This window comes from Neovison vison, chromosome 7 (genome assembly GCF_020171115.1).
Source record: "Neovison vison isolate M4711 chromosome 7, ASM_NN_V1, whole genome shotgun sequence".
In the NCBI taxonomy this organism is placed as follows: Eukaryota; Metazoa; Chordata; class Mammalia; order Carnivora; family Mustelidae; genus Neogale; species Neogale vison.
In genome coordinates this window covers 190,446,615-190,473,256 of record NC_058097.1, presented here as the reverse complement: position 1 = coordinate 190,473,256, position 26,642 = coordinate 190,446,615, and the positions used below count along the sequence as shown (strand labels likewise).

At 44.6% G+C, this 26,642-nt stretch overlaps 1 protein-coding gene and 1 non-coding gene across 8 annotated transcripts in view; one reads left to right on the top strand and one right to left on the bottom strand.

The window, feature by feature from the left end:
* Positions 1-8,757, top strand: part of AGBL2 (AGBL carboxypeptidase 2) — a 44,822-nt gene extending 36,065 nt beyond the window's left edge. For 6 of the 7 annotated variants that reach the window (XM_044259305.1, XM_044259307.1, XM_044259309.1 and 3 more), the window contains 4 exons: positions 2,561-2,686; positions 3,163-3,270; positions 6,047-6,130; positions 8,032-8,757. In XM_044259305.1, coding sequence (XP_044115240.1) covers positions 2,561-2,686; positions 3,163-3,270; positions 6,047-6,130; positions 8,032-8,205 — 492 coding nt within the window. In that variant the 3' untranslated portion in view covers positions 8,206-8,757. Of the gene's footprint in view, positions 1-2,560; positions 2,687-3,162; positions 3,271-6,046; positions 6,131-6,434; positions 6,521-8,031 lie in introns of all 7 variants that reach the window. The other variant, XM_044259303.1, reaches the window with a different exon arrangement.
* Positions 8,758-9,074: 317 nt separating this feature from the next.
* Positions 9,075-9,180, bottom strand: LOC122914842. Its single transcript, XR_006385910.1, has one exon. It is a non-coding gene; the product is annotated as a U6 spliceosomal RNA (small nuclear RNA).
* Positions 9,181-26,642: the final 17,462 nt, after the last annotated feature.

The following is a 26,642-nucleotide window of genomic DNA, read 5'->3' as shown; positions in this document are numbered from 1 at the left end:
AATCTAGGGGAAAGGGACACCTAGGGGGCTTAGTTGTTAGGCATCTGCCTTTGGCTCGGGCCCTGATCCCAGGATCCTGGGATCAAGTCTCGAGTTGGGCTCCTTGCTTTGTGGGGAGGCTGCTGCTCCCTCTCACATTCCCTCTGCTTGTGTTCCCTCTCTCGCTGTGTCTCCTCTCTCTGTCAAATAAATAAATAAAATCCTTTTTTAAAAAATCTGGGGGAAAATCTAAGGGAAAAAAATGTGAGGATTCCATGTTTATTACAAAGTTCACTAAAATGAAAAAAAACTTTAAAAGTGAAAACCATCTTAAGAAATAGGGGTTGTTGGGGCACCTGGGTGGCTCAGTGGGTTAAGCCTCTGCCTTCGGCTCAGGTCATGATTTCAGGGTCCTGGGTTCAAGCCCCACATCGGGCTCTCTGCTTGGCAGAGAGCCTGCTTCTCCCTCTCTCTTTGCCTGCCTCTCTCTGCCTACTTGTGATCTCTCTCTGTCAAATAAATAAATAAAATCTTAAAAAAAAAAAAAGAAATAGGGGTTGTTAAAAATTACCCATACTTATTTATTTATTCAATATTTTATTTTTATACTTCTTTCTCTATACCCAACATGGGGCTGGAAATCATGACCCCAAGATCAAGAATTGCATGCTCCACTAACAGAGCCATCTAGGCAGCCTGACCCATACATTTTTAAAAAGTGTTTCTCTGTTCATGTAGTTGTAGATAGTTTTTAATACTTCCATATATTGTTTTTTGTCCCATCTTATTCACAGACTTTTTCTTATGTAGATGATATAAAAGCTTTACAAACAACAAAATATTTGTTATAGTTCGTTATGCACATGATTTCCTAGTTGCATTAAGAAATATCTCCATCGGGGGGGCGCCTGGGTGGCTGAGTGGGTTAAAGCCTCTGCTTTTGGCTCAGGTCATGATCCCAGGGTCCTGGGATCGAGCCCCACATCGGGCTCTCTGCTCAGCGGGGAGCCTGCTTCCCCCTCTCTCTCTGCCTGCCTCTCTGCCTACTTGTGATCTCTGTCTGTCAAATAAATAAATAAAATCTTTAAAAAAAAAAAGAAAGAAAAAGAAGTATCTCCATCGGAGCGCCTGGGTGGCTCAGTGGTTAAGACGCTGCCTTCAGCTCAGGTCATGATCTCGGGGTCCTGGGATCGAGTCCCGTATTGGGCTCTCTGCTCAGCCGGGAGCCGCCTGCTTCCCTCTCTCTCTCTCTCTCTCTCTGCCTGCCTCTCTGTCTACTGTGATCTCTCTCTGTCGAATAAATAAATAAATAAAATCTGTAAAAAAAAAAAAAGAAAAAGAAATATCTCCATCGGAGGGCTCCTGGGTGGCTCAGTGGGTTAAGCCTCTGCCTTCAGCTCAGGTCATGATCCCGGGGTCCTGGGATTGAGGCCCCTGTCGGGCTCTCTGCTCAGCGGGGAGCCTGCTTCCCCCTTTCTCTCTGCCTGCCTCTCTGCCTGCTTGTGATCTGTCTGTCAAATAAATAAATAAAACCTTAAAAAAAAAGAAAGAAATATTTCCATCATTTAAAAAAAAAATAACTCCATCATAAAAAAAAAAAGAAAGAAATAGCTCCATCATAAGTTGAGCTGGAGGCTGAGTCAGGTGAAAGCAGCCAAATCAGACCGGACCCTGTAAGTTTTTTCAGCTTACAACATCAGTATAAGCTTCACCACACCATAGGTCCCCAGATAATTGGTCCTGAGCTTCACTTGCTTAATTAGTAAAGCCACCTCATGGTAATAGCCAAACTGAATCTTTTAAATTAAAAAAAAACTTTTTTAAGGGGGAGAGAGGGTGAGCAGGGGTGGGGCATGGGGGAAGAGCCAGAGGGAGCCAGAGGGGGAGAATCTTTTTTTTTTTTTATTATTTTTATTTTTTTTTAAAGATTTTATTTATTTATTTGACAGAGAGAAATTACAAGTAGATGGAGAGGCAGGCAGAGAGAGAGAGAGGGAAGCAGGCTCCCTGCTGAGCAGAGAGCCCGATGCGGGACTCGATCCCAGGACCCTGAGATCATGACCTGAGCCGAAGGCAGCGGCTTAACCCACTGAGCCACCCAGGCGCAGAGGGGGAGAATCTTAAGCAGGCTCCTCCACACCCAGCACGGAGCCTAACAAGGGGCTCAATCCCATAACCCTGAGATCACGACTAGCGCTAAAGGAGTTGGGCACTTAACTGACCGAACCACCCGGGGGGCCCCAGCCAAACTGAATCTTTTAACCACACACTTAATAATATTATCTGTAGCTGACATTATTGCCGTAAGTAATCTGGTGTTATGTTGTGAAACACAGATACGTGGTTATTGGTGTAGGTGCCCCTTTGGCAGTATGCCTATAGTAGTAGGATTTGGGGATGTTAAATGGGGAGTGGATTCTGCTACAGAGGTAACTGAACTGTTTGTTCAGTTACAAACACCACGGGGCCCACGTACTGGGTCAGCCATTGTGGCTCGAGTGTCGGGTAGAAGCGGTCTCCCTTTGGGTGCCCTTATTTCTGGAATCCCCAGTGACGACTTTCTCTGTGCTTTCTGGAATAGGTGAATGAAAAAAAGAAGATGTATAAGAAGAAAAAAAAGAAGCCACTTCAGACGAGGAAACAGCGAAATGAACAGTATCAGAAAAATAATTTGATGAGGGAGTTAAAGTTAACAGAAGATACCCCGGTAAGAAGGCTCTATTACCTACCTCTACCCTCTGGTCAAAGAGCATTCCATGGAGGGAGCAGGACAAGGAGATAAAGTTTACTCTAAACCAAAGGGAATGGGGAATGGGGTAGAAGGAAGCTAATTTGAGTTCACAGCTCTTCCATGAGTCTTCTGAACATCTCTGAGCAGATCTCAGCCTTGGCCCACCGATTCTGTACTACACTCTGGTGTGGGTTTTGACCATGGTGGTTACCGGAGCAGTGGTGGCTGGAGCCAGTCCAGGCTTGCTGGGTAGCTGGGGTGTCCGGCCTCATCCAGTATAAGGAGGCTGGGCTCCTTCCCAGTCTCCTCCCAGCTACCATCACCACTCCACGTCCCCTGCTTCCTAACAATGAAAATGCTTTCAGACATGGAAGTTTTACTGTTGAGTGAATTGGGTAGAGTAATTGCAATGGATCAGTTGAAAATATTCTCTTTGCATTCAATCCCTCCAGGAAAGGGCAGGGTTTGCTTCTACTCTGCAAAAGCAGCCTACCTTTTTCAGAAATTCAGAGAATGCCAGTTCTTCCGTGATGCGAAATGAAAAACCAAGGTTGAATGAGGTAGTAGTTTTGCTTGCTTTGTTTTTTTTTAAACTCTTTCATGAAAAATTTATCAGAACTTTTTTTGGGTAATATATTTAAAGTGTACAATGTGGTATTTGATATATTTACACATCATGAGAGGGTTCCCACCTGAGTTAATTAGCGCATCTACCACCTCAAGTAATTACTCTTTTTTTCTTTAATAACTGAAAGTTTATACCCTTTTACCATCTTCTCTCTATTTCCCCCACTCTCCAGCAACCACCATTCTACTTTCTGTATCTATGAGTTTGATCTTTTTTTTTTAGGTTCCACACATAAGTGATACCATGTGGTGTTTGTCTCTCTATTGCCACTTTCATTAAGCATAATGCCCTCTAGGTTCATCCATGTTGTCACAAATGGCAGGATTTTCTCCTTTTTTAAAACTGAATAACACTGTTTGCAGATATTTTCTCTCATTCCATAGGTTTTCTTTTGGTTTTGGTTTTATTAGGGGGGTTAAATTTTTTTTTAAGATTTTATTTATTTATTTGACAGAGATCACAAGTTTGCAGAGAGGCAGGCAGAGAGAGAGGGGGAAGCAGGTTCCCCGCAGAGCAGAGAGCCCGATGCGGGGCTTGATCCCAGGACTCTGGGATCATGCCTGAGCTAAAGTTAGAGGCTTTAACCCACTGAGTCACCCAGGTGCCCCAGGGTTAAATTTTTTTAAAAGTAATCTTTACCCCAACCATGGGACTTGAACTCACAGAGTCATATGCTCTCAACTGAGCCAGCCAGGCACCCCTGTCTTCTGATTTTGTTAATGATTTCCTTTGCCGTGCAGAAGTTTTTAGTTTGATGTAGTCTCACTTGTTTATTTTTGCTTTTGGTGTCAAATCCAAAAAAATCATTGCCAAGGCCAATATCAAGGAGCTTATCCCCTCAGTGTTCTTCTAGGAGTTTTATGGTTTTGGGGCTTCAGTTTATGTTTTTAATCCATTTTGAGTTGACTTTAGTGTATGGTACAAGATGGGGTATAGTTTAATTCTTTTGCATGTGGATATCTATTTTTCCTAATACCATTTATTGAAGAGACCATCTTTTCCCCATTGTATATATTGACTCTTTTATAAAAAAATTAATGGATTATATATGCATGAGTTTATTTCTGAGTTCTCTATCCTGTTCCATCTTGGACTCTTTGTTACAGATTCTCTGATTTTTCCAATTAGCAGGTCCCTTCCACCGGCTGAAGAATACAATAGGCCTCCATCTATGTCACCCTCTTGTCAATGCCACCAGGAGCAGGGAAATCTTAAAATTACCGGGGACATTAAAACTGCTTTGGATTAGACACTACTGAAGTCTAACAGCCACTGGTGATTTGTGATTTTACACCTAGAACATAAGAACAGGCTGCTGCATCCTCTGTCTATCCCTCTGGTCAACAAATTGAACTGTGTTACCACTACATGCTTCACCTGCTGTTGAGTGCTGGGAATGCAGCATTGAACAAAACACTATCTCTGCCTTAGGGACCTTGGAGTCTACTGGAGATTTTAACAAGGAAGCAGGAAATTATATCACAGAGTAGGATGAAGTAGGGGCACAGAGGAAAGGTGCCCAATCATTTTTTAGTATTTTGGAATTGTGTGGCTCTAAAACCCTTGCTGGATTGAGTTTTTTAAGATTTATTTATTTTAGATTGAGAGAGAAAGAGAGAGAAAGCAAGGGGAGGTACAGAGGGAAAGGGAGAGAGAGACTCTCAAGCAGAGTCCCTGCTGAGTGCAAAGCCTGATGTGGGGCTTGATCGCATGACCCTGAGATCATGACCTAAGCCAAAATCAGGAGTTGGATGCTCGGGGTGCCTGGGTGGCTCAGTGGGTTAAACCTCTGCCTTCAGCTCAGGTCTTGATCCCAGGGTCCCAGGATCAAGCCCCGCATCGGGCTCCTTGCTCAACGGGAAGCCTGCTTCCCCCTCTCACACTCCCTCTGCTTGTGTTCCCTCTCTCACTGGGTCTCTCTGTGTCGAATAAATAAAAACCTTAAAAAAAAAAAAAAAAAGAGTTGGACGCTCAACCGACTGAGCCACCCAGGTGCTCCTTTGGGTTTTTTATGTATAAAAATAAGCTTTGGTGGGGCACCTGGCCTCGCTGAATCAGAAAAGCATGCCACGCTTGATCTTGGGGTCATGAGTTCAAGCCCCATGTTGGGCATAGGGATCACTAAAAATAAAAAATAAGTTTAAAAAAAATTTTAAGTTTTGGTATACTAGTAGATAACTCTTAGTGGATAGGGTGGGAAACAGGCCCTTCTCAAGCCAAATGCTACCCTTGGTTCACAGGCATCTAAAGTGGTCCCACGGTGTTACTCTGAGGAACCCCCACAGAGCACGGCCCGCACTGATCGCCGTTCAGTGTCTAGTGTGATGGCAGCGAGAGCACAGCTTTCAAGTCTGTCTCGAGTTCAAATTTCAGCCTCATTATCGCTTTTCATGAGCTACTTAACCCCTCCAGGACTTGGTTTCTGTATCTAAAATATTGGGGTAATAATACATGCATCATAAACATTGTTGAGAAAGTTCGATGTGAAACTGTGTCAAGTGCCTGCCATATGGTAGGCATCTCCATGAATATTAGTTTCCTCCTTTTCCTTGAATTATTATTCCTCTGTGGCTTGCCTCTCTTTTCGTGTTACAGTACTGTGATGACTTACCACGCAGGAATAAAAAACTGTCAGTGTCTATTCTGTGTAGTGACACTTGTGCAAGTGGAAATGTTACTGAAAATGTGTTCGTTTGTCTCCGCCACAGCTACATGGGAGAGACAAAGGCAGCTCCCTGGACCCATCGAAAATGACCTCCTTGATTCTGACGAAGAATAAAGAGAGGATGCAGGTATTTCCCCTACTGTGTGGATGCCAGCAGCTAATTCGACTTGGCTTTCAAGTGTGTGACATGATCAGGAGGGGGAGTGAGCCACAGCCCACAGTTTCACCTCCTAGGATTTGCTCCGCTCAGGTGAACATCTAAGCCACCCGACCGTCAAGGAACACAGCCCACAGGGTGCCGCAGGACGGGAGGAATCCCACCTCTAGCCCTGGAGAATTTAGTTTCATTTTAGCGAACGATTGTTAGGTGGCTGTCACTCTGTAAGTCCGTGGCAGCAGATAGTGAATAATGCAGCGGTTCTCCACCCTAGGAGATGTTAACAAGAACCCGGGGTGCCGCCATCCATCGTGAGGTGTGCCTCACGCCCACAGTTACCAGAGCGCGTTCGGTACCGAGGTTTGTGAATGATTTGCTTTTTTAAATGAGTAAGTTAGAATGAGCTCGTATTCATCCCTCTAATAACATCCCTCTTGCTCATTTGCATTTGCATTTTCTTTCCTGAGAAGGAGGGAAAAGAGGTGGAGAAACAGCTAAGAAGCTGTCCTGTCAGGGACGCCTGGGTGGCTCAGTTGGTTGGACGACTGCCTTCGGCTCAGGTCATGATCCCGGAGTCCCGGGATCGAGTCCCACATCAGGCACCCAGCTCCATGGGGAGTCTGCTTCTCCCTCTGACCTTCTCCTCGTTCATGCTCTCTCACTGTCTCTCTCTCAAATAAATAAATAAAATCTTTAAAAAAAAAAAAGAAGCTGTCCTGTCAGAGAGCCCTGGGGAGTCTGTGGGAGGGTGTGACTCATGTGAACCCCGGGGGAACAAAGATTGAGAACCCCTGGACTCACGTGTGTCTACCAGAGAGAGAATGGACAGTTCTCCCATGGGGAGGTCACTGCTGTCTTCCCAAGGCTGCTGTTCGGGACTTCTCAGATCCGTGCTCCCATATACCTGTCAGTATCTTCTGGAGACCCTCCAAGATGAGGGACCCCTGAGGACTGTGAGACAGGATCCCTCCCTTAAGGCAGCCATCCTCTAGGAGGGGTGGAAGATCTATAGTGCGATAACCATGGCATCACAGAGCCTGGAGAGCAGTGGGAAGACAGGTGTAGGTAAATTCAAATCAAGGAGGATTTCTGCCCTGACAGGCAGGTGAGCCTCGAGCTGCCCACCGGAGGGCCCCACCTCCACCGTCCCGAAGGCATTCACTACAGGAGGTCTCCACGTTGCTCAAGCCACATCCCACCCATCCTCAGAACCTGCAGCATGCAACCAGGGATTCAGTTAAACCCAATGTAGCAGGGGAATGCCATCCAGGCTTTTACCTTTGCCTCCATTTTCTTCTTCTTCTTCTTTTTTTTTTTTCGATATTTTTTCTATTTGTTTAAGAGAGAGAGAGCATGAGCAGGGGGAGGGGCAGGGAGAGAAGCAGACTCCCACTGAGCAGGGAACCTGACACAGGGCTCCGTCCCAGGATCCTGTGATGATGACCTGAGCAGAAGGCAGACAGAGGCAGACGCTTAACCACCTGAGCTACCCAGGTGTGCCTACCTCCATTCTCTGGTGGAACATTTCTCTAGCGGAGACATAGGCATTTAACTCACATAGTGAATAAGCAGAGTCACAAACAGTGGGGCAATCTCCTCTCTTGTAGATCAAGTTCTTCTCTTTGTGTAATGTCTTTAGAGTTTATGAAATGCAGTCATGGGACTATGAGCCATTAAGGACCTTTCTTCACCTCTCTGAAGGCAAATGCTTGACTCCCCTCTGCCCTGGAACATCAACTACTTTCTACTTCGGTATTTGGGGGGAAATGCAAATACTTCTCACTAACTCCTTGTAAAACCAACCCAGCCCTAGCTATAACTTTAGAAATAGCAACCTAAAGTGACTCAACTTTTATATCTTGTTTGCACAGACAGAGAAGCCAGGATTCACAGTGTCGTGCTCTCCAAAGAGAAGCACAAATCCCAGCCAAGAGCCAGTTCCAGATATGAAGCCAAGCTGGTCCAGGAACAGATATCCTGCCACAGAGAGGGGCCGCGCCGCCATGACAGTGTACCCATCCTTGCACATATACACATACCCATAGCTGCCACGTTTTGGGTGAGACACGTTCTGTAATGAGGGGAGTTGTATGACTGGGAGCTACGTTCACTTGCAGTATACTGTGTGGCGTGTTCATTGTGCACTGACCTTACACTGTGCGCTTGCGTTGCCTGCGTGCCCTCCTGATACATACCTCATGCATTAGATTACTTTTCTCATAAAGTAAAATTTTATTATGATGTTGAGAAAAGCTTCCTTTGTCAGAAATTGAAGTGTGTGCTCATGAACCTACAGCCCAGATATACCTCACTTTAACCAATAGACATTCTCTCTAAAATTATGCGCAAATCAATTTTAAGAGCTCAGATTCTATTTTAAACATATTCTGGGAGTGTGCTTTGTTAAAAAAAAAAAAAGTGTTGCATCAAAGCTTTTTAGCACTGAATGGTCAGTAGTGATTTCTCAGGTTTGCTCCTGCTGAGGTGTTACCACACAGAGAAAACAATTCATGTATTAGCCTGAGTTTAGTATAACATATATTATGTTCAACACAGTTACGTACATTTTCTAGCTCACTGATTAAAATTCTTTCTCTCTAGCCAGTTGTTTCCTTTGATCTGTTAACTGCATCACCTTACATGAACGGGTGTTTTATATTTTTCTCTCTCTCGTGAGCGGCAAGCACAGCCTGTCAACTGCAGCCTGTCGTGTCCACAATTCCAGTGTCTGCGCCTTTTTTTTTTAATTAATAGACTTTACTTTGAGAACAGTTTTAAATTTACAGAGAAATTGAGGACATAGCTCAGAGAGCTCCCGAATACTGTCCACCCCACATCCCGCCTCACACACTGCGTGAATGTTTTTCAAGGTGATGATATCGGCCCAAGCTCTTTGTTGTTGTTTGGTTTGGTTTCTAATAGGGAACATTTCCCGAATGTTCGTGTCTTCCTTCTGCAGGGGTCATGTTACTCTTCCCAGTATCTGTATCTCCTTGAGTATATGCACTGCCAAAGCAGGTGTCTGCCCTTGTCCTGTTCCATACCTTACTCACATGCTAAAACCTAAACTCACACCTGAAAACCCAGCATTTTAAGTATCTAGAAAGCAAACAGCCCAAACCCCACCTTTGTCCCTAAGAGGGTATCTTTCAAGGACAAGTCCCTAAACAGTTACAAACTGCTGAGGGCCAACCATTGAAAGTTGTTCGGAAATACTTGTTTTTGCTTCAAATAATTTTGGAGAAAGTTTGTAAAAAGTATCCCAGTATGATGATATTTTTGGAATAAAAAAAAACAAAATATGCAGGGGCGCTAGGGTGGCTCAGTTGGTTAAGCCTCCGACTCTTGATTTCAGCTCAGGTCATGATCTAAGACTGAGATTGAGCCCCATATCCGGCTCCATGCTCAGTTCGGAATCTGCTTGTCCCTCTACCTCTGCTTCTCCCCCCTCTCATGCACTCTCTTTATCTCTAAAATAAATTTTAAAATAAAATCTTAAAAAATAAAATAAGTTAATCTTTAAAAAATCAGAATATGTGATCAGATTCTTCCTCAGAACTTATGGAATTTCTTTTTCTGTTTTGTTTTGTTTTTAAGATTTTATTTATTTGAGAGACAGAGAGCATGAGAAGAGGGAGGTTCAGAGGGAGAAATGACTCTCTGCCAAGCAGGGAGCCTGATGTGGGACTCAATCCCAGGATCCTGGGATCATGACCTGAGCTGAAGGCGGTCACTTAACGAACTGAGCCACCCAGGGATCCCGGAATTTATTTTTCATAAACCATGCCCTTTTGTATTCAACATTGAGGATTTTATGGTCTGAGATGATTGGTCATAGTGAGTTGGTAATAATGTATAGAATAGAATCGTAATATTTTTTGTACTTCACCCATTAGACTACTTGGAGTGATGGAGTGATGAAATTCTGTCTGCTTAAACAATCAAGATCTGTGGGGTTGTGATTAGATTTTTTAAAATTCTTACAAAAAAAAAGAGAAGATTTTAGGGGCACCTGGGTGGCTCAGTGGGTTAAAGCCTCTGCCTTCAGCTCAGGTCATGATCCCAGGGTCCTGGGATCGAGCCCCGCATCAGCTTCTCTGCTCAGCAAGGAACCTGCTTCCTCCTCTCTCTCTGCCTGCCTCTCTGCCTACTTGTGATCTTTGTCTGTCACATAAATAAATTTTAAAATCTTAAAAAAAAAAAAGATTTTATTTGAAAGAATGAGAGCACGAGTGGGGAGAGGGGCAGGGAGAGGGAAAGAGAGAATCTCGAGCTCACTGTATGGTCAGCACAGAGCCCAACACGGGGCTCAGAATCACGACCCTGAGATCATGACCTGAGCTGAAGTCGAGAGTCAGACACTTAACCAACTGTGCCACCCAGGCGCCCCTTTAAGTACTTTTTGAAAGGAAAAAACTTCCTGAGATGGGGACCAGAGGGAAAGCTTCCTGAGACGTGGTTTGGATGCTAAGATATTGAAGGGGCAAAAAGGAGAGAATCCATGCAGTCCAGGCACAGCCTCCACATCTAGTCATCGCCAAAAAGTGGTGCAGTTTGAGCTGAGCCCTGCTCAACGCACAGCCCTGCAAAGGAGCAGCTACATGTTTTCTTTAGAAGAGAGGCAAGCTTTCCTGCTCCTGTGATTAGGAAGAAGTGCCGCACCTGGTATTTACATGCTGTAGCCTCTGGCAGCTGAATGCCAGTCATTTGTCATTGTCCTTTTTTTTTTTTTTAATTTATTAGAGAGAATGGGAGAGAGCGGGCACAAGTAGGGGGAGCAGCAGGCAGAGAGAGAGGGAGAAGCAGGCTCCCCGTGGGGCAGAGAGCCAGATGCAGGACTCGATCCTAGAACCTGAAAGCAGATGTTTAACCGACTGAGCCAGCCAGGTGCCCCTCATTGTGCTATTGGTAGGAAGCTGTGAGGGGTGCCTCGAGCTGGAAAGTTGAAAATGATAAACTAATTGATTCTGTGTGAACATCACAAATGCTACAGGACAAACAACCCAAAGCATCTTGATCACTAAGAGTGAATCAGGAGAATGGAATCAGGGAAAAGTAGAAAAAAGAGCATTTTAGGTCAGAGGCCAAGATCAACTTGACATTCAACAGTTGTCGAAAAAGGTTAGGGTGAGGGGGTGGTGCCTAGCAGGCTCAGTGGTAGAACATGTGACTTGACCTCAGGGTTGTGAGTTTGAATCCCATAAAGATTATTAAAATATATACATATTTTTTAATGGAAAAGGGAAAAATAATGTATTTCATACTCTGTTTTCTTTATAAGTTAAATGCATAGTCACAGATAGCATTTAAGACTCAAGATGGATTTCAGGTGAACATGTTTTCTTTAGAAGTCTTATTTTGGGGACCATGTGGTCACTATTGAGGTCCTGTGTCAATATTGAGGTCCTGTGTCAATATTCCTTTCTGTCTTTGGAGAAGGGACACTTCTTAAAAGTGGCAGAAACAGGGGTGCCTGGGTGGCTCAGTGGGTTAAACTGCTGCCTTCGGCTCAGGTCATGATCCCAGGGTCCTGGGATTGAGCCCCGAATCGAGCTTCAGCGGGGAGCCTGCTTCCTCCTCTGTCTCTGCCTGCCTCTCTGCCTGCTTGTGATCTCTCTCTGTCAAATAAATAAATAAAATCTTTAAAAAAAAAAAAAGAAGTGGCAGAAACAATTCCAAACAAGTAAGGTGATGACAGTTTGCATTCCCCTTAAGTTTCTGGTAGAACATTAGATACAGGAACTCCGTATGGACATACAAGCTCCTTGAAAAAAAAATCTAGGTGCATGTTTGTTTTTTCCATTTGTCGTTAAAAAGGTGCAACAGGGGTTCCTGGGTGGCTCAGAGGGTTAAGCTTCTGCCTTTGGCTCAGGTCATGATCTCAGGGTCCTGGGATCGAGCCCCACATTGGGCTCTCTGCAGAGAGCCTCCTTCCCCCTCTCTCTCTGCCTGCCTCTCTTCCTACTTGTGATCTCTCTGTGTCAAATAAATAAAAAAATAAAATCTTTTAAAAATTTTTTAAAAATTTAAAAACAGTGTAAGAATTTTGGAGATCTTCTGGTACCTGGCCACTTAATACTACCGGTGATCTCTGGCTTAGTGATGTCACCAATGTTGATCCCAGCTTTCAGCAAAAATGCCACACAAAAGGCTCTGCTTTGCAGAAATAAAACTGCTACTTCTGGTTTTCCAGGCTGTTCTCAGACTAGTTATGCTTTCATTCCCTAGGATAGCAGATATATTTCCAGAGCTCAGAGACTTGGCACTTTCTGCACAGGATACATTTGATGCCACAAAGCTTACTCTGTCCTTTAAGCTACAAAGGCAAACTATAAGGCATGGCTGGGTTTAGCTGAGCTACATTCCACCAGGGACCTGTTTCTTAATGGAATATTCCTGGGGCAGATAAGCCCACCTCTGTTAATGCTTGATGAGGCCCAGCATCTTCCTCCCCTTTTTTTCACCTTGATGCTGCCTGATCAAATAAAAGGAAGCTCTGAATTAATTTTCCCCTTTAAGTGGGTTCCAGCTTAACTTTGTGTAGCCGAGTCACCTGGTCTGTGAGAAACAATCTTCCTTGTGAAATTGGTTCAGAAAAGGATTGCTTTTGAATTTTATTTATTTATTTATTTGAGAGAGAATGAAAGAGAGCATGAGAGGGAAGAGGGTAGAGGGAGCCTGCTGCTGGACTGGATAGGGGACTCCCAGATCATGACCTGAGTCAGAGTCAGTCGCTTAACCCACTGAGCCACCGAGGTGCCTGGAACAGCACTGTTTTAATTAGTATATCTACAGACAAAGCTCTGGTGACAAAGCCTACACCACATGTCCAGAGTAATGCTTGCTTTAATAAGAGTCAAAAGAAAGGAAGATCCCCAAGAATATAAAAAGAAATAACGCTACTTGGAAATTCAGACCCCCTGGGACCCTTCTTCCCTAAGATACGAACTCTTCCCACTGATCCATCCATCAGAAGGAATGCACCAGCAGACGCCATTCCTGCCCTCCTGCTTCAAACCCAGGTAGGAAAACAGAACTTGTTCTGCACTAAAACAAACCAGTCCGGAAGACATTCTGCTAGCTTCAGAATGTGGTAGTGGGTTAGAGAGAGCCACCAACTTAAGTTTAAAGCCCCTGGGTCTGAACCCCACCCAGGCTGCTGGGGGAGGGAGTACAGTGGCTTCACAGCTCCCAACCTGTTTCCTGCCCTTAAAGTAAATTGACTGTCCTGAAATAATCCCCAAGTTCTCTTCATTTTTACAAAATCACATTTATTTGAACCTTTCTCACAGCTGTTGATCAGGCACTATTGTGACGGAGACAGCCTCTCTGTTCAGCCAGGACCAGTGTGGTCCCCCCTCTCAGCCTCTGCTCCTTGGGGAAACAAAGGCTCTTCAGTTGCTCAAAGTCCTGCCACTTCCATTTTGCCCCCTGCCAGATTTGGTCCAAGCCATCTGTACTTCCAGTCCCCTGAACTGGCTATTCCTAGACCGTGGTATTCAGTGACTAGAAATTTCACAGCCCAGCCCAAGCCCCCATGACTCTCCTTTCTCCTTCTTGGCTTTACTTCCTCCCCAACTCAGCCCAGACTGCCGGGCACATATGTCAGCCACTCTCTTGCCAGCACCCTGGAGTCCTCCATCTCTGTCCTTCTGCCACATCCACCTGGTAGTTCCCCAATGTTGGATCAGTCTAGCCATCCCAACCATCTGTCTTCTACTCCTACACCCAGGCTGCCAAGATGGCTGCAGGAAAACATGCCCTCAAGTGAACTGGGGCCCCAGCTCATGGATCCCGTCCAGCCTCTGAAACTCACTTCCTGCTTCTGAAAACTGAAGTTTACACACACACACACACACACACACACACACACCCGCTTGCAGGACTAGTTCACACCCCCTCCATTTCCTTAAGCACTCTGCCCCTCCCTATTACCTTGACCCCATCAACAAACAACCTTGCTAGGAGGTGGTGGGGAAGAAGGCACTGGTGGCTGCTGGTGGGGTGGAATGAGAAGAGAAATTCAAACAAGTTCTGAACTATCTTTGGTAGGTTTGTTTAGTGCTGGTATTAGCAAAATGATTCTGAAACTTTTAGGTGTATCACATGACTGAGCAAATGAATACAGGTGTTGATGTTAAAAGAGTCGGGGTTCTCAATCTGGAAGAAGAAACACATTTAATGGAGGGAAACAAAAACTGTGACAATGGATTGGAATTGGAGACATCAGTGTGGACTCATGGTTTCTAGACTATGTATGGGTGAGTACATTCTTATTGTGTATATACATGTATGCATGTATATTCAGCTCTGTCTGCAAAAAGGGCCTAAAATCAATTCCACTCCATTAGCAATAAGCACATTTTGCCATGAGATCTTGTTCTCTAATACCATTTCCCCCTAAAAAGAATCAGGGTTTTTTTTTTTTTTTTTAAAGATTATTTATTTATTAGAGAGAGCGCAGGAGAGAGGTGGAGAAGGGCAGAGAGAGGCAGAGAGTCTTAAGTGACTCCGAGCTGAGTGTAGAGCCCAATGCAAGGCTTGATCCCACAAGCCTGAGATCATGACCTGAGCTTGAAACCAAGAGTTGGACACTTAATAGAGTGAACCACCCAGGCAACCCAGTAGCAGAGTGTTTTAGAGAAATGGCTGATTCCAGGGCTGGGGCATTGTAGATATGAGAGGAGGAGCCTGGAACATTGTTTTATGCCAAAAAGAAAGTTAAAAAAAAAAAAGGATGCATTTCATAAGATAAAGGAGCCAGCTTTGAAGGGGCTGCCAGCAGCCAGATCTGGGATATTAGGCACTAAAATGCTTACGGCACTAATAAATTGTACCACATCGAAAAAAATCAGAATCAGTGAATTCATGTCTTGAAAGAGGAGAGACAGGAGGGCTCTTGCTCAAGTGGAATGTCACGAGCGCCAAATGGGGGGTGTAGGGAAGTGCTGGAGTTTTGTAGCCATCACAGAGAAATGGACAAGAATCATCCATGGAGGCTAGATTTAGGAGGGAACATGATGATGAGCAGGAGGAGGTTTGAACGTGTCCACTCAAGGGGCCCCTAGATGACTCAATTGGTCAAGTGTCTGACTTCAGCTCAGGTCATGGTCTCAGGGTCCCGGGATCAAGCCCTGCATCATGTCAGGCTCCCCACTCAGCAGGGAGTCTGCTTCTCCCTCTCTCTCTGCCCTTCCCTCACCCTCATTCTCTCTTTCGACCTCTCTCTCTCTCAAATACATACATACATACATACACACATACATACAATCGAAAGTGTCCACTCAAATTGTTAGTTGAAAGGGAAAAGATTAACTATGAACTGGAGAAATTGGACGCACTTTGATGGAGTGGCCACTGAGGGGCAGAGAGACATCACGCACCTTCTGATGTGATGCTTGCAAAGGAGGTATCACTTGTGTAGTATTCTGGTCAGAAATCCATACCCTGAATCTAATCATAAAGAAACATAAGGCAAAACCAAAACAAGGAACATTCTGTCAGAAAGATGGATCTAGACTCTGGCATCAGAATTCCTGGGTTCAAACGCTAACTCCACAAGCTCTATGACCGTAGGAAAGTTACCCTCACAGATTCCATCTCCTCATCTGTCATCAGGATCACTGGCAGGCCCCACCTTTCAGGGGAGCTGGCAGGACGGGTTGGGAAAATGAATGCAGAGAGGGCCCTACATACAAAACGCAATGAGGACCCATTAGTGAGCGTTGCTCCTGTCCACCCTGGCTTCCTTCCCTTTGTTCTCAGAGAAGAAAAGTGCCCAGCTGGGGTTTAAGGCTAATTTTCAATTCCATCTCCCTCTGTTACCTTCTCAAACGTTCTAACATTGCTTTATCCCTTCTTTCTTCTGTCTCCCTCTTTACCAGCAACTTCCCTGTAGCCTAAAAACATACCAAGCCTCTACCATCTTTAAAGAAAACACAAAACGGGGCGCCTGGGTTAGGCCGCTGCCTTCGGCTCAGGTCATGATCTCAGGGTCCTGGAATCGCGTCCCGCATCAGGCTCTCTGCTCAGCAGGGAGTCTGCTTCCCTCTCTCTCTCTCTGCCTGCCTCTCCGTCTACTTGTGATTTCTCTCTGTCAAATAAATAAAATCTTTAAAAAAAAAAAAGAAAACACAAAACGTCCAACCATTCCTTACCACCTCCACCGCCCCCACGACAAAGCTCTCCCCTCCCTTCATAAAAACCACCGTGGATTCGAGGACTGCTATGCATCATGAACTTTACCCTACATGCCAGACAGCCACGATACCCTGTTTCACAGGTGAGAAAATGTGGGCTGAGAGAGGATTTGAACCTCGATCTGCCTCACACGGACACTGTCCAGTCAGGTGGCCACGGAGCACTTCGAATGGGGCTGGTCAACTGAGATGTGCAGTAGGTGTAAATACCAGATTTCAAAGACTTTGTACAAGAAAAAAAAAAACACTGTAAAAGATCTCATTGACATTTTTATATTGATTACATGTTGAAATAATTTGGGGGCTATTTCAGGTGAAATAAAATATTAAAATTAATCTTTTGCCTCCTGGGTGGCTCCGTCAGTTAAGTGTCTGACTTTGGCTCAGGTCATGATCTTGGGGTCCTGGGATCAAGCCCCCTGCTCAGCAGGGAGTCTGCTGCCCCTCTCACTCTGCCTCTCCCTCCTGCTTATCCTCTCTCTCAAATGAGTAGATAAAATCTTAAAAAAAATTTTTTAATTAACTTTACCTGTTTCTTTTTACTTTTCTAGTATAGATATGAAAATATTAAAATTATGTGGCTGACATTATATTTCTATTGGACAAACACTCTTCTAGAATATTCATCTTGCTATGAAATATGGCCTCTTGTCTTCTGCAATACCACTTAATCTTAGCTCCCTGAATGTATGCCGGGGTTCTGGGGCTTCTCCCTCCACATGCCCTACCTGGGTGATCTACGCCTGCCCTCGGCACATGTATGCCATGATGCTGCTGAGTCAGGCTTCTCCTACACCCCAGACCACTAGATTCAACTGTCTCCCCTCCATCTCCACCTAGTTCCCTTCTGTACCTCAAAGGCAACATGGCAAAGTGAAATTATTGTTTTCTTTTTCTTAAACCAGAGCCTCCCTCTATACCCCCTATCTTGCTCCCTAACACCTTTTTATTTTTTTAAAGATTTTATTTATTTGACAGACAAAGATCACAAGTAGGCAGAGAGGGAGAGAGGAGGAAGCAGGCTCCCTGCTGAGCAGAGAGCCCGATAGGGGGCTTGATCCCAGGACCCTGAGATCATGACCTGAGCCGAAGGCAGAGGCTTTAACCCACTGAGCCACCCAGGCACCCCACCACCACCTTTGTTTTTACCGTGCTTATAACTTCTCCCTCCCCTGCACCTCCATATCCAGTGAGAGACCACATCCTATGGACTCTACCTCATAAGTAAATCCAGAAAACTCTTCCCATAAACTTTCTGAGGACTTCAGGTTTTCACTGTTGTCCTAAACTATTCAACCTGGTCTCCAAGTCTCCAGTCTTTCAGATCCTGACCCTCTTTGACAGAGCGGCCAAGGGGAGCCCCTTACCAAGCAAATCTGGCCATGCTGGTCCCCTTGCAGGACACCTCTCTTCTGCAGGACCATCCATCTCCGACATGGCCCTACAGCTCCCTCGGCCTCCAGCTCTGGGTTCTGCCTGTTCTTTATGAACCTGAAACATGAACGGCCTCTCCCTGCTCCCTCCACGCCCACCCCTCCTTGCCCAGTTCCCAAACACCTGTCACCTTTCACGACTCAGCTCAGTTATATGTCAATTATATCTCAACTATTGAAAAAGACTCAGGGACACCTGGGCGGTGCAGTCAGTTAAGTGTCTGACTCCTGGTTTTGGCTTGGGTTGTGATCTCAGGATCTTAAGATCGAGCCCTGCATGGGGCTCCATGCTCAGTGAGGAGTCTGCGAAGGTTTCGCTCTCCCTCTACCCCTCCCCTGCCCTCTGTTCTCTCACTCTCTCCCAAATAAATAAATTAATTTAAAAAATAAAAATAAGGTTGGGGTACCAGGTGGTGGGTATTATAGAGGGCACAGCTTGCATGGAGCACTGGGTGTGGTGAAAAAATAATGAATACTGTTTTTCTGAAAATAAATAAATTGAAAGAAAAAAAAATAAAAGCTTTAAAAAAATAAAAAATAAAAAAATAATAATAAAAAAGGCTCAGCTGGGAATCCTAGCTGGCTGGTGGAAGAGCATGCGACTCGATGTTGGGGTCGTAGGTCTGAACCCCATGTTGGGTGTAGAAATTACCTAAATAAATAACTTAAAAAAAAAAAAAAAGACTCGGCTCAATACTAGCCCACTACGCGAACCTGGTCTTGATGCTACTTCCAAGCAGACCTCACCAGTCCTTCCTTTGCATCTCACAGACTCCCACCTCAGCCCCTGGGCCACTTCCGTGCACCAGTCAGTGCACTTGCTGCCCTTCTTAACCAGAAGGATTTCATCTACAATCTGCAAGAGGGAAGGGAAAAACAACAACAGAACTCAAAGAAAATGAGATGACTGCTTCACAGAAATAAGTAGTGCAGGTGCAGTTCAGCTCCAGGGCTGGGTAATTTATTCAGCAGCTCACTGGCATCCTCAGGGATCCGGGCCTTCCCATCTTCCAGCTCTGCCACCTTTGGTGCCAACTTTGTCCAACTTTGTAGGCTGTAGAGCAGCAGATCCAGGCAAACCACCACACTTAACAATGCCCAGTGGAAGAAAACATTCTTTTTTTTTTTAAAGATTTTATTTATTTATTTGACAGACAGAGATCACAAGTAGGCAGAGAGAGGCAGACAGAGAGGAGGAAGCAGGCTCCCTGCTGAGCAGAGAGCGCGATGCGGGGCTCGATCCCAGGACCCTGAGATCATGACCTGAGCCGAAGGCAGCGGCTTAACCCACTGAGCCATCCAGGCGCCCCAGAAAACATTCTTCTTTTTCTTCTTTTTGTAACCTCTTCAGTTTGGAACAATTTCTGATGTCAGTAAAACATATGACTTTTGATCTCAGGGTTGTGAGTTTGAGCCCCATGTTGGAAATAGAGATTACTTAAAAATAAAATTTTTTTTTAAGATTTTATTTATTTGATGGGGCACCTGGGTGGCTCAGTCGTTAGGCATCTGCCTTCAGCTTGGGTCATGATCCCAGAGTCCTGGAATGGGATCGGGCCCTGTATCAGGCTCCCTCCTCAGCGAGAAGCCTGCTTCTCCCTCTCTCAGTCCCCTTGCTTGTGTTCCCTCTCTTGCTGTGTCTCTTTCTGTCAAATAAATAAAACCTTAAAAAAAAAAGGAATATTTTACTTATTTGAGAGAACGAGTAAGAGATCACAAGCAGGGGGGAAGGGTAGAGAGAGAAGCAGTCTCCTCACTAAGCGGGGAGCCTGACGCAGAGCTCGATCCCAGGACCCTGAGATCATGACCTGAGCCAAAGGCAGACTCTTGACTGAATGAGCCACTCAGGTGCCCTTAAAAAATAAATTTCTTAAAAAAAAAAAGTCACTCGGGGTGGTGCCTGGGTGGCTCAGTGGGTTAAAGCCTCTGCCTTCGGCTCAGGTCATGATCCCAGGGTCCTGGGATCAAGCCCCACATCAGGCTCTCTGCTCTGCAGGGAGCCTGCTTCCTCCTCTCTCTCTCTCTCTCTGCCTGCCTCTCTGCCTACTTGTGATCTCTGTCAAATAAATGAATAAAATCTTTAAAAAAAAAAAGTCACAAAGATAATAGAGTTCCCACAAATCCCTCGCTCTTCAGTTTCCCCTAATGTCATCATCTCCCATTACTGTGGACCAACTGTCAAAACCAGAAAAACGTCAGTACATTACTATTAACTAAACTCCAGACTTTCTTCAGACTTCAGTGCTTTTTAAAGTCCTTTTTCTTTTCCAAGATGCCATCCAGAACACCATACTGCATTTTTGTCATCATGTCTCCTTAGCTTCCTCTTGCCTGTGATTGTTTCCCAGACTTTCTTTATTTTTTCTTTTTAATGCGTTAAGTTTACTTTGAAGATTTTTTTAAAGATTTTATTTATTTATTTGACAGACAGAGATCACAAGTAGGCAGAGAGGCAGGCAGAGAGAGAGAGAAGAAGGGAGGCAGGCTCCCTGCTGAGCAGAGAGCCTGATGCGGGGCTTGATCCCAGGACCCTGAGACCATGACCTGAGCCGAAGGCAGAGGCTTAACCCACTGAGCCACCCACGCGCCCCTACTTTGAAGATTTATCTATTTATTTGAGAGAGAAAGAGAGTGCAAGCAGGGGTAAGGGCAGAGGGAGAAAGAGAGAATCTCAAGCAGACTCCTCACTGATCACAGAGCCCAACTTGGAGCTCCATCCCAGGACCCCGAAATCATGACCCAAGCCGAAACCAAGAGTTGGAGCCGTAACTGACTGAGCCATCCAGGCGCCCTTGGGCTTTCCTTATTTTTCATGACTTTGACAGTTTGTAGAATGGTCCTCAAACTGGGTCTGATATGTTCCTTGTGATTTGACTGGAGTAATGGGGTTTTGGAAAGAATGCCACAGAGAAGGGCCCTCTTCATCACGTTACAGAGGCTTTTAAAATCTTGTGGGCAGGTGTGGAGATTTACTTGTCTTGTAGCCACCCAAGACAAGCTTCACATGTAAGTTCCCTCATAAAACTGCCATCTACCAGCCTGGGCTGTCCCACCTCTTTCTTTGGTCTCTCCCCACCCTCAGAATACTGGGGGCCAGTTTCAGATTTCACCTAGGAAGCCAACACCGTATTATTAGGTCAAAGCATAAAAACCATATGACTGTCTCTAAAGATGCTAAAAAGCCTTGTGGTAATATTCAGCATCTATTTCATATTTGTAAAATTAGTCACTAAAATTGAAGAGATGAATACTTTCTTAACATGATAAAATGTAAGTATTTCCTTTCTTTTTTTAAAAAAAGATTTTATTTATTTATTTGATGGAGAGAGAGATAGCAAATAGGCAGAGAAGCAGGCAGAGGGGGAGGAGGAAGCAGGTTCCCTGCCGAACAGACAGCCCGACATGGGGCTCAATTCCAGGACCCTGGGATCATGACCCGAGCCGAAGGCAGAGGCTTAACCCACTGAGCCACACAGGCACCCCAAACATAAATATTTTCAATTCAAAACCTAGAATCATGTTCACTGGGAAGCACAAGAAGTATTCTCAACGAAGTCAAACACAAGATGTCCACTGTTACTGGGGCGCCTGGGGGGCTCAGCGGGTTGAGCCCGTGGACTCGGAGTCCTAGGATTGAGCCCCGCGTTGGGCTCTCTGCTCAGCGGGGAGCCTGCTTCCTCCTCTCTCTCTGCCTGCCTCTCTGCCTGCTTGTGATCTCTCGAATAAATAAATAAAATCTTTAAAAAAAAAAAAAAAAGATGTCCACTGTTACCATTATTACTTAGTATTGTTCTGGAGTTAATTTCCAATTCAATTAAACAAATAAGGTGAAGAAATAGGGGCACCTGGATGGCTCAGTGGGTTAAGTCTCTGCTTTCAGCTCAGGTCATGGTCTCAGGGTCCTGGGATCGAGCCCTGTACCAGGCTCTCTGCTCAGCGGGGAGCCTGCTTCCCCCTTTCTGTCCACCTGCCTCTCTGCCCACTTGTGATCTCTCTCTCTCTCTGTCAAATAAATAAATAAAATTATTTTAAAAAAAGAAATAAGAGGCACCTCGGTGGCTCAGTGGGTTAAGCCTCTGCCTTCGGCTCAGGTCATGATCTCAGGGTTCTGGGATTGAGCCCCGCGTCCGGCTCTCTGCTCAGCGGGGAGCCTGCTTCTCTCTCTCTCTGCTTGCCTGTCTGCCTACGTGTGATCTCTGTCAAATAAATAAATAAAATCGTTAAAAATAAATAAATAAATAAAATTTAAAAAGAAAGAAATATTTCGCTCTCTGGAAGAGAGGGTAGCCTGCTTCCCCCTTTCTGTCCGCCTGCCTCTCTGCCCACTTGTGATCTCTCTCTCCATCTCTCTCTCTCTCTCCGTCAAATAAATAAAATCTTTTTTAAAAGAGAAATCTTTTTTAAAAAAGAAATAAATATTTATTTACAGTAAAGGGGGTAAAAGTAAAAATAATATTTGAAGATGATATAACTCAATTGGAAAACCCACGAGAATCAACTGAAAAACAATTACAAACAAAATTCGGTGATTCAGCTATGTACATTTATATACCAAAAAATTAAAATCTTTCTTTTTTTTTTTTTTTTAAGATTTATTTATTTATTTATTTGACACAGAGAGATCACAAGTAGATGGAGAGGCAGGCAGAGAGAGAGAGAGGGAAGCAGGCTCTCTGCCGAACAGAGAGCCCGATGCGGGACTCGATCCCAGGACCCTGAGACCATGACCTGAGCCGAAGGCAGCGGCTTAACCCACTGAGCCACCCAGGCGCCCCAAATCTTTCATATATATAAGCAGCCAATTAGGAAATACAGTGGAGTAAAAGAACCCATTTACAATAGCCATTTAAAACAATGTGACACTTGGGAGGCCTGGGTGGTTCAGTTAGTTGAGCATCCAATTCTTGGCTTCTGGTTAGGTCATGGTTTCCGGGTCATGGAATCAAGCCTCACGTCTGGCTCTGCACTCAGCATGGAGCTTGCTTGAGAGATGCTCTCTCTCCCTCCCCCTGTACTCCTTGCCCCTGCTTTGTGTGCTCACTTTTTCTCTCTCAAATAAATAAATAAAATCCAAAGAAAAAGTGACACTTAACTAGAATGTGAAATCAGAAATGTGAAATGTCCAAAAGAAGAAAAAAGTTAAATGCCAGGAACACAAAAGTGTTGACATATGGAAATATTCTTGTATGGGAAGACTAAATGTCATGAATATGTCAATTCTCTTTAACTTCAAATGCTAATTTCATGTGAATTTAAATTTCAAGCAAAAATACTAATTTAAAAATTTGCTAGGGCAAGCTTATTTTGAAGTTCAAGTGAAAAAATTTAAAAAGCTGGAAAATTCTGGAAGCAAAGAATAATGAGAGATTGACCCTACCAGATATTAAACCATAGTCTCCAATATTTAAAGCAGTTTGGTACTAGGTTACAAACAGATACATAGGCCAATGAACAAGAAAGTCCAGCAATAAGAAACAAAGAAGAGCAACGAAAACAGTAACAACCATAAGAAGGAAAGGAAGGAAATAAAGAAGGAAAGTCAGAGGAGGGGAGGGAGGGAAAGAAAGTCCAACAATAGAACCCACTGCATTAAAAATTGTATATAATTAAGGGCCACTTCAAATCAGTGAGGAAGAATTCTTCATTAAGAGTTTTTGGTGGGGGGGGCGCCTGGGTGGCTCAGTTGGTTAAGCCACTGCCTTCGGCTCAGGTCATGATCTCAGGGTCCTGGGATTGAGCCCCACATCTGGCTCTCTGCTCAGCAGGGAGCCTGCTTCCCCATCTCTCTCTGCCTGCCTCTGCCTACTTGTGATCTCTGTCTGTCAAATAAATAAATAAAATAAAATAAAATAAAATAAAAAGAGGGGCACCGGGGTGGCTCAGTCGTTAAGCGTCTGCCTTCATTTCAGGTCACAATCCCAGGGTCCTGGGATCGAACCCCACATTAGACTCCCTCCTCACTGGGAAGTCTGCTTCTCCTCCCTCTCTATGCCTGCCACTCCTCCTGCTTGTGTGCTTTCTATCTTTTTCAAATTAAAAAAAAAACTTAAAAAAAAAGAGTTTTTGGTAGGGACAACTAGGTGGCTCATTTGGCTGAGTATCCACTCTTGATCTTAGCTCAGGTCTTGATCTCAGGATCATGAGTTCAAGATCCACACTGGGCTCCATCCTGGGCATGGAGCTTACTTAAAATAAAATTTTTTAAAAATCAAGTTTTGGGAACATGTAGATAGATATTTGGGGAAAAAAAATCAATATATACCAGAGTAAATTGCAGGTGAATCCAAAGTTTAGATTTATAAAGTAAACCCATATAATACTTGGATAAACTATTAAAGAATTTAAAATATATAGAGTCTCTATATATATAAATATGTGAGGGCTCTAAAAAGGATGTTTGAAATAAAATGTGCTTAGTATTCAAGTTGTGCATTCTTATGCGGCGTACATGTGATTGTGCTGTTGTCATTGTTAAGATTAGGTACATTGAGGGGTGCCTGAGTGGCTCAGTGGGTTAAAGCCTCTGCCTTCGGCTCAGGTCATAATCCCAGGGTCCTGGGATTGAGCCCCGCATTGGGCTCTCTGCTCAGCGGGGAGCCTGCTCCCTCCACCCCCGCCTGCCTCTCTGCCTACTTGTGATCTCTGTTTGTCAAAGAAATAAATAAAATCTTAAAAAAAAAAAAAAAGATTAGGTACATTGACACCAGGGCGTTTCAGTCTCAGCACCATAGACTTCTGGGTCAACAATTCTTTGTTGGGGTGCCTGGGGCTCAGTTGAGTGTCTGACTCAGGTCTTGATTTTAGGGTCGTAATTTCAAGTCCCATGTTGGGCTCCATGCTGGGCATGGAGTTGAATTAAAAAAGGCTTTTTTCAACAATGATTCTTTGTTGTGGTAGAAGGGACTTTACAAACATATTAAATTACTGATCTCAAGACAAAAAGATTATCCTGGGGTTACCTGGATGAGTCCTAAATCACTAGGGTCCTTATAAAAAGGAGGCAGGAAGATCAGAATCGGAAGAAGGAGCTCTGAAGAAGAAGAGGTTGGATCAATGGAGCAAGGGGTCACGAGCCAAGGAATACAGGCAGCCTCTAGAAACTAGAAAAGGCAAAGAAACAGATTCTCCTCTGAGTCTCCAGAAGCCATATAGCCCTGGCAACAGCAGGATTCTAGCCCTGTAAGACTGATTTCAGACTTCTGACCTCCAGAACTGGGACATAATAAATTTGTGTCATTTTCAAGCCCCTAAGTTTGTGATACTGTATTATAACAGCAATAAAAAGCTAAGATGGCACCAATACATTACACAGTAATTCGCATAGCAGCATTGTGGTGAGAAACACAATACCCCTGCCCAGTGGTCATTGGCATTTTCTCCTCCTCCACCTGCCTCCAGGGCCCAGCAAGGCGTCACCACTTTCTCAGCCCCTCTCACAACTCCATTGGTCTTTCCTTTGATTTCAGCACCTCAATTTCCCTTTCAGGGAAACTGTGCCACTCAATCATGTACTTTGGGTGGGCTCCCCACTAGATATAACCTGCATTTCAGCTCTAAAGGAAGGCATGTGGCCTGTGCATCAGCCAAAGTACATATCCCAACCCTCTGATCAGAATAAGTAGTTCAGGGGCACCTGGGTGGCTCAGTGGGTTAAAGCCTCTGCCTTCAGCTCAGAGCATGATCCCAGGGTCCTGGGATTGAGTCCCACATTGGGCTCTCTGCTCAGCAGGGAGCCTGCTTCCCCCTCTCCCTCTGCCTGATTCTCTGTCTACTTGTGATCTCTCTTTCAATGTTGAATAAATAAAATCTTAAAAAAAAAAAAGATTATAAGAGAAAAGAAAATCCTAATTAAGACAACAGATGACGGGCTGCCTGGGTGGCTCAGTGGGTTAAGCCTCTGCCTTCAGCTCACGTCATGGTCTCAGGGTCCTGGGATCGAGTTCCACATCGGGCCCTCTGCTGGGCAGGGAGCCTGCTTCCTCCTCTCTCTCTCTCTCTCTGCTTGCCTCTCTGCCTACTTGTGATCTCTCTATGTCAAATAAATAAAATCTTTAAATTAAAAAAAAAAGACAACAGATGACAGGTGCCTGGGTGGCTCAGACTGGTAAATGTCCCACTCTTGATTTTGGCTAAGATCTCAGGGTTGTGAGATTGAGCCCCATGACGGGCTCCATACACATCGCGAAGTCTGCTTGAGATTCGCTCTCCCCCTCTCCTGCTGCCCCTCCCTGCCTCATGCATGCTCTCTCTCGCTCGCTCTCTCTCTCTCAAAAAAGAGACAACAGACAAGTATTTTAGTTAGAACTAAGGCAATTAAAAAAAAAAAAAAGAACTAAGGCAATTTAAAAACATATATGAGGAAGGACTGTGAGATATATAATCTCATCTATAATTAACTGAGGAACATGAAGGAACTCAAGAGGAATGACAAGCAGACTGGGCCTGGAAAGGAAACCGACACCCACTCTCTAGAAATTCCAGAAGTTTCCACTGGGATATTTATTCCAACAAACACGTATTGAGTGCCTTGTACATGCTTGGTATTATTCTAGGCACTGAGAATACTGAGGTGAACAAAAGGACAAAATCCCTACCCTTTTGGATGCAAGTCTAGAATGCTGGGAGCAGGGGAACACATTTAAAAGTTATACTTTGAATGGTGATAAAGGTTACGGAGAAAAATAAAGGGGAGTAGGGAATGCCAGGTTGCTTTTGAAATTTTCACAACGAGCCAGTGAAGTAGGACTTATTCATCCCAAGTTCAGCACAAAGAGCTTCAGTGATTTGCCCAAGGTTGTCAACTAGCAAGTGGCAGAATCAGAATCAAAAAATGGGGGGAAAATGTTACAG